Source organism: Otolemur garnettii, unplaced genomic scaffold, assembly GCF_000181295.1.
Source record: "Otolemur garnettii isolate 467f Iridium unplaced genomic scaffold, OtoGar3 scaffold00186, whole genome shotgun sequence".
Lineage (NCBI taxonomy): Eukaryota > Metazoa > Chordata > Mammalia > Primates > Galagidae > Otolemur > Otolemur garnettii.
Genome location: NW_003852581.1, coordinates 690,004 through 702,854, shown reverse-complemented (window position 1 = coordinate 702,854; position 12,851 = coordinate 690,004). Strand labels below are relative to the sequence as shown.

General features: G+C 33.9%; 1 protein-coding gene across 1 annotated transcript in view; it reads left to right on the top strand.

The window, feature by feature from the left end:
- The first annotated feature begins 11,570 nt into the window (after positions 1-11,570).
- Positions 11,571-12,851, top strand: part of HDX (highly divergent homeobox) — a 253,695-nt gene continuing 252,414 nt past the window's right edge. The window contains exon 1 of the mRNA XM_003800844.1: positions 11,571-11,719. Within this exon, the coding sequence (XP_003800892.1) occupies positions 11,573-11,719 (147 nt within the window). The 5' untranslated portion in view covers positions 11,571-11,572. The remainder of the gene's footprint in view (positions 11,720-12,851) is intronic.

The window sequence follows — 12,851 nt, the reverse complement described above, 5'->3', positions numbered from 1 at the left end:
GAAGAAATGTAATACAATAGTACTACATTTTGTAAGGAATCAGAAAAATCTCATACAGACAAGGCTATTCTTAGTAATAAAATGAAGGTGGAGGCATCACTCTACCAGACATCAGGTAATAATGTAAGTCCATAGATATCAAAACAGGATGTTATTGTCACAAAAATAGAGACATAAACAGATGAAACTGAATAGAAAACTAAGAGGTTAAACCCATCCCTATTTGCTATTTGATCTTTGATAAACCAAACAAAAGCATACATAGGGATAAACTATTCAGTAAATGGTGTTGGGAGAACTGGATAACCACATGTAAAAGACTGAAACTGGACACACACCTTTCACCACTTACCAAAAATGAATGAAGGTGGATATAAAATTTAAATCTAAGACATGAAATGATAGAAATTCTAGGAGAAAGTGGAGAAAAACTCTTGAGGATATCAGACTGGGGAAAGATTATATGATGGAGACTTCAGCAGCAATCTCAACAATAAAAATAGACAAATGTAACTTAATTAAGTTGACAACCTCTTGCCCAGCTAAGAACACAACAAGTAAAGCAAAAAGATAACCTTCAGAATGGGAAAGGATATTTGCATGCTATGAAAATGACACAGAAAACTTAAATCATTCAACAAAATAATATCAAAAAATCCCATCAAGCACTGGGCAAGAAATATGAACAGAGTCTTCTGTGATGAAGACAGAAGAATGGCTAACAACTATTTGACAAAATGATCATCATCCCTGATCATAAGAGAAATGCAAATGAAAACCACTTAAGATATGACCTAACCCCAGTAAGAATAGCTCACATCACAAAGTCTCAAAGCTGCAGATCCTGGTGCGAAAGTGGAGATGAGGGAATACTTTTACACTGTTGTTTGGACTTCAAACTAATACAACCTATTTTGAAGGAAATAATGGAGAATACTCAAAGAATGCCTCCCATTTGGGCTCAGTGCCTGTAGCTCAAGTGGTGATGGTGCCAGCCACATATACCAGAGCTGGCAGGTTTGAATCCAGCCCAGGCCTGCCAAACAATGACAACTACAACCAAAAAATAGCCAGGCATTGTGGTGGGTCCCTGTAGTCCCAGCTACTTGCAGGCTGAGGCAAGAGAATTTCTTGAGCCCAGGAGTTGGTGGTTTCTGTGACCTGTAATGCCACGGCACTGTACCCAGGGTGAGAGCTTGAGGCTCTGTCTCAAAAAAAAAAAACAAAAAAACAAAAAACAAAAAAAAAACCCTCCCATTACAACTCATCTACTCTGAAGAAAAAATATATAATTTTATTATAAAGACATTTGCACTAGATTGTTTATCACAGTGCAATTTATATTTGGTAAGATGTGGAATCAACCTTAATGCCCACCACCCAAGGAATGGATTAACAAACTGTGGTATATCTATCATGCAATACTGTTCCACCATAAAAGGATGGAGACATATTTTCTATTAACTTGGATGGAGTTATTCTTCTTAATAAATTATCATAAGAATGGAGAAGTAAGAATCCAATGTACTCAATACTAATATGAAACCATTAGAAGATTTCATACACACTCACATAAGAGGAAAATGTAAATATATTTAAGGTGAAGTGTGGGGAAATGAGGGAGAGGAGAGAAGACGGAGGGGATGAGTGTGTTACCACTTAAAAGGCACTATGTTAGGATATATGGCACACCTCTTGAGTGCAAGACACAATTATAAGAGGAACTCTTATCAAATGCAAACATTGTAACTTCATTCTTCGTAAATTCAAATTTACCTGAAACAATAATAATTAAAAGAAAAATAAATTCTGAAACAATGGAAAAGTAATCAAAATGGTAAATATCTGTATGAAGTATTATTTTTCTCTTTTTAGGTTCCTTTTTTATTCTTTTTTTTTTTTAGAGTCTCATTTTGGTGCCCTCAGTAGAGTACCATGGTGTCACAGCTCACAGCAATCTCCAGCTCTTGGGCTTAGGCAATTCTCTTGCATCAGCCTCCCATGTAGCTGGGACTACAGGCACCTGCCACAACACCCAGCTATTTTTTTGTTGCAGTTTGGCTGGGGTCAGGTTCGAACCCACCACTCTCTGTTTGTGGGCCAGAACCCTACTCACTGAGCCATAGGCACCACCCATCTTCTTAGGTTCCTTAAAATACGTACAACTACTGAAAATTAAAATAAAATTTTATAGTGGGTTTTTCAATAGATAAAGAAGTACAATATATGGCAACTATAGTATAAAGGAGAGACGGTAAAGGAAACTACATGGCTGTATTTGAGGTTGTAAAATATTAACTGTGTAAGAAGAAAAAATAGGTATGTATATTTTAATCTATAAAACAAATACTTTAAAATATGCAAAGACCTTTGTATCCTTGTTTAGTTTCAGTGTAGAGGATCTGTCCAGTTTTGTCAGAGGGATATTGAAGTCCCCAGATATTAAGGTGTTATGGGATATCAGATTGCTCAGACCACTCAACGTCTGTTTCATAAATCTTGGAGCATTTAAGTGCATAAATGTTTAGTATGGAGATGTCTTCATGTTGTATTGTTCCTTTGACCAATATGATGTGTCCATTTTTGTCTTTCTTAAATGAGTTTACTTTGAATCTGTTTATGTCTGAGAATAAGACTATAATCCCTCCTTTCTTCTGATTTCCAATTGCTTGATACACTATTTTCCACCCCTTAACCCTGAGTCTTGATTTGTCCTTCAGGGTTAGGTGTGTCTCCTGGAGACAGCAAATGGATGGCTTGTGTTTTCTCATCCAATCAGTCAGCCTGTGCCTCTTCAGTGGGGAATTCAATCCATTGGCATTTATTGAAAATATCAATAGTTGTGGTAGAATTTTATTCATCTTATCACGAGGTGGTTTGTTGTGTAGTTTTATCCTTTGTGCCATTTTGAAGGGTAAATTCTGGCCTCTGGCTTCTAGATTTATACTTTGGTGGTGGTCCATTATGATGTTCAGTATTGAGAATAGGTCTAAGTATTTCCTAAAGAGCTGGTTGTGATCAAAACATCATGGTATTGGCACAAAAAGAGAGACATGGACACTTAGGATCAAATAGAAAACTAGGAGAGAAAACAAACAGCTTACAACCACCTAATCTTTGATTAAACAAACAAGAACATACACTGGGGGAAAGAATCCCTATTCAATAAATGGTGCTGGGAGAACTGGATATTCACATGTAAAGACTAAAACTAGATACAAACTTTTCTCCACTCATAAAAATTGCCTCAAGGTGGATAAAATACCTTAATCTAAGGCATGAAACAATTAAAATCCTCAAAAAAAGTATGGGGAAAACACTGGAAGATATTGGCCGGGGGAAAGACTTTATGAGGAAAACATCCACGTCAATAGCAACAACAACAAAAATAAACACATGGGACTTAATGAAACTGAAAAGCTTCTGTACAGCTAAGGTGACAACAACCAAAGCAAACCAACAACCTACACATTGGGAAAAGATATTTGCATATTTTGATTCAGACAAAAGCTTGGTAACTAAGATCTACAGAGAACTCAAATTAATGAACATAAGAAAAGCCAACAATCCTTTAGATCACTGGGCAAGAGAGATGAATAGAACCTTCCTTCCCTAAAGAAGACAGACAAATGGCTAACAAACATGAAAAAATGCTCGTCATCCCTAATTGCAAAATCAATTGCAATCAAAACCACCCTGAAATATCATCTAACCCCAGTGAGAATGGCCCTCATCACAAGTCTTAAACCTGCATATGCTGGCATGGTTGTGGAGAGAAGGGAACACTTTTACACTGCTGGTGGGACTGCAAAGTAATACAACCTTTTTGGAAGGAAGTATGGAAAATCCTCAAAGAACTCAAGCTAGACCTCCCATTTGATCCTTCAATTCCATTTCTAGGCATCTACCCAGAAGAAAAAAAAAATCCTTTTACCACAGGGACACTTGCACTAGACTATTTATTGCAGCTCAATTTACAATCGCCAAAATGTGAAAACAACCTAAATGCCCAGCAACCTAGGAATGGAATACAAGCTCTAGTCTACTATGGAATACTATTCAGCCACTAAAAAAGATGGAGAATTTATATCCTTTGTATTAACCTGAATGGATGTGGAACACATTATGCTTAGTAAAGCATCATACTAATGGAGAAATAACAATACTATGTCCTCAATTCTGACATAAGGACAATTAAGGTCCTTGAACACAGTGGGGGGTTGGGAATGGGGAGAGCTGAGAAAAGGAAGGAGTGGAGGGTAAAGGGGTGTCGTAGACCTTTTGGGGGTGGGACACAAATATAAGAGGTCCTTTATCTAACAAAAGCAATCAATGTAACATGGTTCTGTGTACCCTCAGTGAATTCCCAATGATAAAATGTATATATAATTATTAGCTCTCTTAACCATCTAAAACATATGCAAAGAGATTTAAACAAAATCTGATGAATTATAAAAATAATTCTAAAAAGTATTCAAATAATCCAAGGCAGTAGGACAAGAGAGAACAGAATAAGATGTTAGAGAGTCACACAGAATATAACTAATAAAATGTGATACCCAAATTCAACTGTATCAGTAATTACATTAAATATAAGTAGTATAAACACACTAATTAAAAGATATACTGTCATGTTGTATTTTTGAAAAAGAAAAGCAATTATGCACTTTAGAAATTTTCTTTATAACTAATTATGTAGGCTAACAGTAAAAGTACACAAAATGACATACTATGAGATAGAAAACAAAACATATCTGGAGTGTTTTATATTGATGTTTAACAAAATAAAATGTAGAACATGGTCTAGTACCAGGAATAAAGGGTGGAATTACATAATGACTAAGTAAATGGATTAATTCACAAAAAAGGTATCATGATCCTAAATGTGTATGCGCATAACAACAGATCTTCAAAATAAGTAAAGCAAAAGTTGATATATCTAAATATCAAATGAGACAAATATATAGTTATACTCAGAGATTCACGATTCCTCTTTCAGTAGTTGATAAAGTAAGCAGACAGAAAGTCAGTAAAGATGTAGAAGATCTGAATAGTACTATCAATCAGTATGTCCTAATTTACATTTTTATAACTGGCAGCCCTACAACAGCAGAATAAACATTCTGTTCAATTGTAGATGGAACCATATTCTGGGACATAAAGCAGTCTTTTAAAAATTTAAAATAATTGAATTCATGCAAAGTATGTTCACTAGTCCTAATTAAACTGAACTAAAAATGAATAACAGAAAGATTTCTGGAATATAACCACATATTTTAATTAAACACTAAACAACAAAAATTAGGAAATACTTTTAAATAAATGGAAATTAAATTTGACTCTATCAAAAAAATTAGAATGGTGCCAAAAATATTTAGAAGTAAAATTATTAATATTTTGTATTTAGAAAAGGAAGAAGGTCACAGATTAATGATGCAAGATCCCATATTAAGAAACTAGAAAAAGAAGTGTTAATTAAAAGAAAACAGACTGATGAGAATAATAAAGACCAGAAATCAATGAAAGTGAAGACAGAAAAACAATAGACAAAAATAATGAAACAAAATCTACTTGCTGTACAAGATCAATAACAGGGATAAACCTCTTGCCTAGATGAAAGATAAAAAGAAACAGATTACCATTGTTAAGAAGTAAAAAGATCCATCACCATAGAACGTACAGACATTCAAAGAATAATAAGAAAATATTACTAAGTAACACTAAATCATTGACTTCAACAACGAAGATACTGGATCAATTTCTTAAAAGACAGAAACTACCATAATTCACGCAAGAAGTAATAGATAATCTGAATATAGAAATGTAAACTGCAATTTAAAAATTTCCAACAAAGGAATATACTCAGATAACTTCACTGGTGATGTCTAATGAAGATTTAATGAAATATATTAATTCTATGTAATCCTTTATAGAATATACAAATGGAGAAAATACCTTTTTATTCATGACCCTAATACCAAAACCAAATGCAGTACAAGATGAAAAAGAACACAGACGAATATACCTCACAGAATTAGACTAATGAATTCTCAACCAATTACTTGAAAATCAAATAAAATGATATATATGAAGTCTGACAACTAAGTTCATGAACTCATCCTAGAAAAAGTGCTATATAGGTTGTTGCTGAAAACCACTACAGTCACCTTTGAAGTCCTCCCCTGGGAAGCTATGCACCAACGCCAGGGCCTAGTCCACCTTTCCATGTAATTTTAGAACCCTTTCTCTGGAATGGCCATCAGAGCTGTTGTTGTATTAAGCTTGATTTCCTGAATGTCTTCAAAATCTCTTTGTTTCAATATTTCCTTTATTTGAGAGTTAAAAAAAAACATTGGAGCTGGATCAAGTGAGTATTGAGAGTCTTCCAATACAGTTATTTGTTTAACAGCTAACCTTTCCCCCCCGAACAGTGCCATGTGAGCTGGTGCATTGTCATGATACAGGAACCATGAGTTATTGACCAAAATTTTCAGTTAAGATTTTCCTAACTTTTTCTCTATTAATGTTTACTTGGTTTGATATGCTTCTCACAGTCAGCTGACCATTTTGACACACAATTTGATGAATTTTTGTAATATTTCTTAACAGTTCTGCTCATTATTGGCTGCCTGTCCTCTGTTTATCAGTGATGTTTTCTCTCCCCTGAGACAAATATTTAATTCATTTGTACACTTCTCTCTTCTTCATGGCATTATCCCAACAAACTTAGACTAATTTGTCCCTTATTTCACTTCTACACTTGCCAAGCTTAATAAGAAACTTACTGTTTGTTCATTGCTATAATTCAATCTCCAACATTGTCACAATAGCATACAAAAACGTGCAACAACATTAATGCATACCATTCAGCAAGTCATTGCCACATGTTTATTTGGACACACCGGTAAGATACTGATATACCAAGATTATGAAACCCTACTCTGTTGTTTGTACAATTCTGCCAAAGTAAGCAAACAATCCCAAGTTCACAAACTTAATTGTCAGGATAGGTCTGGTGGCTCACACTTATAATCCAAGCATATTTGGAGGCCAAAGCAGAATTTCATGAGCCAGGAGTTATAGATCAATTGAGGTAGAGTAAAATTAGAAAAATTAGCTGGGTGTGGTGGTACATGCCTGAAGTCCCAGCTATTTGGGAAGCTGAGGCAAGAAAATCACTTGATCCCAGTAGCATGAGCTTTCAGTGAGCTATGAGTATGCCACTGCACTTTAAGCCAGGCAAAAGAAGGAGGCTCTGTTTCAAAAGACATGTAACAATAAAAATTCTAGAAGAGAGTGTGGAGAAAACACTTGACAATATATTGGCCTGGCAAGTTTTTTTTTTTTTTTTTTTTTTTTTTTTTGAGACAGAGTCTCATTTTGTCACCCTCGGTAGAGTACTACGGCATCATAGCTCAAAGCAACCTCAAACTCTCAAGCTCAAGCAATTCTCTTGCCTCAGCCTCCCAAGTAGCTGGGACTACAGGTGCCCACCCAGCTATTTTTAGAGGCCAGGTCTCCTCTGGCCCAGGCTGGTCTTCGAGGGTGTGCTTAAACAATCTACCAGCCTCAGCCTCCCAGAGTGTTGGGATTACAGGTGTGATCCAGAATGCCCAACCTGGGAAAAGATTTTATGAAGAAGACCCCCTCTAGCAATTGCAGCAACACAATAATAAATAAATGAGACCTGATCAAGAATGGGAAAAAATATCCAATGTACTCAATACTAATATGTGACCAATGTATAGACAACTATATGCCTACATGAATGATGAAATACAAATATAGTCTAGGGGGAGAGGAAAGGAGGGAGAGAGGAGTGGAGAGGAGGTAGAGTAATTTAGGGGAAGGCAGTTGGTGGGATCTCACTTAATATGAACAATGTGAGGGTGTTCAGCATGCCCCCCTGGATAAAGGGCTCAACTACAACTTGAACCTTACCCTATAATTGAAAACAATGTAAACTAAAAATTTGTACCCTTGTATTAATTTGAAGAAAAGTGCAAATTTGTACATCCACTTTTGAAAATAGTTAAGCAAACTATAGTTAAATATGTGCTTATCATATGACCCAGTAACCCTACTCTTAGGTATTTACCCAAGAAAAACAAAAACTTACTTGCACACAGAAACTTTTATACAAATTTTCTTAACAACCTTATTCATAATATCCAAGAACTTGAAATCATCCAAATGTCCTTCAGTGGGAGAAAGGATTAACTGTGGAATACTACATACATACCTACAATGGAATACTACTTTACAAGAAAAAAAGCAGCACAAACTACTGATAACACAACAACATGAATTAATCTCAAATGCACTATACTAAGTGAAAGAAGCTATGCTCAGTAGGGGATATATTTTATGATTCCATTTATATGGTAATCTATAAAGGTCAAACTTATGGGAATAGATCAGTGGTTTCCAGGGGCTGGGGTTGCTGGAGTGTTTCATTATATAGAGGCAGCGTGAGGGAAAATGTTTTAACTGATGGAACTATTCTATGTCTTGATTGAGGTGATGGTCTCATGACTATATATATATTTGTCTTACCTCTTTAAATTGTACACTAAAAGGAGTGAATTTTACTCCATTTAAATTTAACAGTGAATAATAATAATGATGAAAATACAGTCAATGTTCATACAAGCATACTGGCCAAGATGTAGATATTCAATTTTGCTCAACTCTTTATGTACAAAAACTAGAGTGAATTACCCAAAATTCATATTTTTAATAATGAAAAGATTGTGTTTGAACTAGTGATTATTTTATGGATTCTTTCTACTTTTAAACATTTTCAAGAATGAGTACTTATGAGTAATTTTTTTGGTACTTTTCAATTGCTTTAACCAGTTGGAGCATTATTAGGCCGTTGAGCTGGTTTTAAGTATGGCCTCTCATATATAAGAACATTGTAACAGTATATAGGAACTTATCTGAAATAGCTCCATGTGAATATACAGCCTGATATGTTTGGAAGCTCTATGGAAGCAACCATATTACTAGAAGCTCTATTTTTCTGATACTTCTAAAGCAACAAATCTAAAATAATTTACTCATTGCTCAGCTTTTTTCAATATAATATGCTTAGCGTAATATAATATTTTATCAATGTCTTAGAGTTCTCATTGAAACATTAATTCCTAACTTTGAGAGAGACTTGATAAATTCCATACCTGAACATGATAGACTTCATATATCATACTTTACTTAGAGCCACCCAAACTGGAAGGGAAAACATCTTATAATCCAGCATTTTATAGACTAGGAAGTAGATACTCATGGAAATTAAGTTATTTACCAAATAATCAGCAGTGGAGCTGAAGGTAAAAAATCTTGAGATAAGGCAAAATGAGTTGTTATTTCAGTATTTAATCCTCAATTCAGCCACTCTTCCCACCCCAACCCAAAAGACCTCAATTCTCAGAGAACAAAGGGCTTATCTTTTTATCTTTCACATAAATAAGAACTACACTTTAAAAACAAATATTTTATAAACTTTCTTCCTATTTTTTACAAATGATTAAGAAAGAACTTTTGCCATGTAGTTGTTCAATTTCTTACCACTTCACAAACTAGATAACTAGCATGAGTAGAGAATGACAGTTATCTTGCTCAAATGGAGGCATATAATTGTTGCAGTAAAAAAACAACAAAACAAAACAAAAACTCTTCCTAAAATCAGTAGGCCTCTTGAGCAAAGTGGACTTTCTGCTGTTGCTACTGGATTTAAGGAAAAAAAAAACTAAAAAGTTCAAAATATTTGTTGGCTATTAGTGTCAGTGGGAAGGACCCTCTGTGCTTTGTAAAGTTCAAAGCATACTTAGATAAGTGTAAAAGTTTTAGCCAGCTAATAGAAAAACATTTTTATATTATTAACGTTAGAGAACATATCATCACACTTTACTATCACCCCATATCTTGCACTTCAGGCTTTTCTGCAGTAGGTACAACCTTGCAGAGGAGGATCAGAGCCACTATTACTCTGATTATGTGTATGCGTTATTGGAGTTCACTAAGGCACTCAGAACCCATTTTATAGTATCTTGAATCTAAATTTACACCAGATGACGTATTTCAGGAATTTGAGCTCCATCTTCTGGCTCTTCTCAGGATTGTGACTGAACCATTTAGGAAAAAGAATCCTATTGCTCTGAAAGCTAGCAACCATGATAGCAAAAATTGCTTTGATAGTTGCTATCTCTACCCATTTGGTCAGGTTTGGGCTTACACATTAGTGCACTTGAATGAAACCTTCAGAATGCTGGTGGAGGTCTTTATTTCTGATGTTTCATGGAGAAACTACTCTCTATCAGATCTTTTAACATTTCATAAGGAAATGGATGCTTGTGTAAGCAAAAAGTCAGTAGCATAAATTATAGTAGATGGCTGTATGACTGTCTTTAATTTCCTTATTAGATGGCTTTATTTTTCAAAGTATTCAGAAAAAAGAAATTATTTTTAATTTCCATGTCAATGTATTTGTTTATTTCCATACAGAGTACACTAGAAAAATTTCTGTTTGGTTTGACTTGTAGTATTTCATTATCGCTGTTTTTCTAAATTTGAAGAGATAATTCCCTTGGGAAAAGTTTTTTTCTGTCTGTCAACTTTTAGGACCAACAATTTCAGTGTTACAACTATTAACAAAAAAATGAGATTGATTTGATCAAATTACAAAGGTTCTTTATAAGATGAACTACTAGAATTCATCTTTTTTAAAAAAGAACTTGACTTGACTTTTATTCTTCAGATTTACAGAGATGTTTTTCCTTGATACTAAACATTTTGTCTGTTGGCATGAAATATGAAAGTGTTTATTTTTACTTACATGTCAATTTAACTAAAAGTTACATGTTTTTATATCGTTTATTTTTAGTAAACCATACATGATTTTGAATTTTGATTTACATGCTATAATTATTAAAATAATTATTTTGGCTAGTATTGCCTAAAGCAAAGACTTTTTCATAGTCACTATCCCTTACCGTTAATTTTTAAGCTTTAAAGATAATTTTTGTTTTAGTATGTAAAAAGAACCTATTTATTTTTTCCTCCAGAAAGAGGAAAAATAAAAGCACCATTTTGTTCTACAGCACAGCTCCTAGCTGTAAGACATATGCCAGATGCCTTTCTTGACAACGAATAGTGAGTGTCCTTGTCAAGAATTGACCACGTATAGCTACCACCCTCTCTGGCTTTATTAGCCACAATTATTTATTTCAATGAAAGAAACTCCCACCACATGTACTCACACTAAGCAGATAAGAGCTTTCTTCTTTTTTGTATTTTACTTGTAAGAGATTTCTTCTTTTTTATCTTTCATTTTTTCATCTTTAAATTTAGTACATTTTCTGAACAAATCAATAAGTGATTGCCTTATGCATACTTTTCTCTGAGAAGTTGTCTCCCTTTAGCACACAAATTATTTCCCATTACCTGAGATTAATTCACTTAAAGAAATATTGCAGCTTGGAAGCACTGAAATTGTATCAAAGAAAATGTACAAATTCTACACATACCAAATTTTTATTGAAATTTTCAGAGTATCTTTTTTTATTTTTAGATGAATCTGCGTTCTGTATTTACTGTAGAACAACAAAGGATTTTACAACGTTATTATGAAAATGGAATGACAAATCAAAGTAAAAATTGCTTTCAGCTCATATTACAGTGTGCACAGGAGACTAAGCTGGACTTCAGTGTAGTCAGGGTAAGTATTGAGGTCTTACGCTTGAATGTATAGTTTTTTATTACAAGTGATATTTGTTTAATATGAGAAAAACTATTCAGGGTATGAGGTCAATAACATTATAAATAGCTTCATTTCCCTGGCATAACAATACACTTTTTTTAACAAATAGAAATAATCATTTAGTATGTATTTGCTTCTATAATTAACTTGAAAACACTAAAACCTTTGCAGTGTAAACATACATTTAAAAACCTCAGTTTTTTAAACTAACAAATACTTTCAAGATTAGTTATTGATATTGTGCTTTCTTTAAACCCAAAATTAATGTATATATAACCTCTTCAAAATGAGATCAATAAATCAGGCACAGACGGAGGGAATATTATGTACCTAATATATTTTTGTTGTATTTTAATTTTTCGTCAGGCATTTATAACTTTAGTATTTTTGCTCTTTTAGAAAAACCTAGTACATTATATGAATACTTTCTCCTCTTAAGTAAAATGTGTATAAATTAGGGGGTTAGCAAGAAAGTGTCAAGAAATACCAAGAGAGGAAATTTATCTTATCGCAATATTATTCAGCTGTATAAATCAAGAGCTGATGCACATTTCTTATATGCAATGAGAAGCCTAGAGATAGGTCTAAAAGAACTAGTTGTAGATTTTGTTGAATTCAAAGGTACTTTTATGTATGTCTGAACATGCTGAAAATTCTCTTGGTGTGAAAACTTAGTGATTCAAAGATTAGCAAATTTCCCATCCTTGGCACTTGTTAGACTAATTTGGGAAAGAGAAAGGACATCTGTTTTTAAGTTTATTTTGTTATTGGATGTACCTTTAAATATCCTAAAGATAAAAATCTCTTGATAAGAAAAATTCTTTGGAAAATATATTTCTTAAAAACTAAAGGATATATTAACTTTCAAGTAGGGAATTAAATGATATTAATTCTACAGAAAAATATCTGGAATATCTGTTTCTTACTTACTGAGATCAGCCTTCATACTCAGATACGTGTGAAAATATCTATTATGGGCTCAGCGCCTGTGGCTCAAGCGGCTAAGGCGCCAGCCACATACAACTAAGGTGGCAGGTTCGAATCCCCAGCCCGGGCCCGCCAAACAACAATGACGGCTGCAACCAAAAAA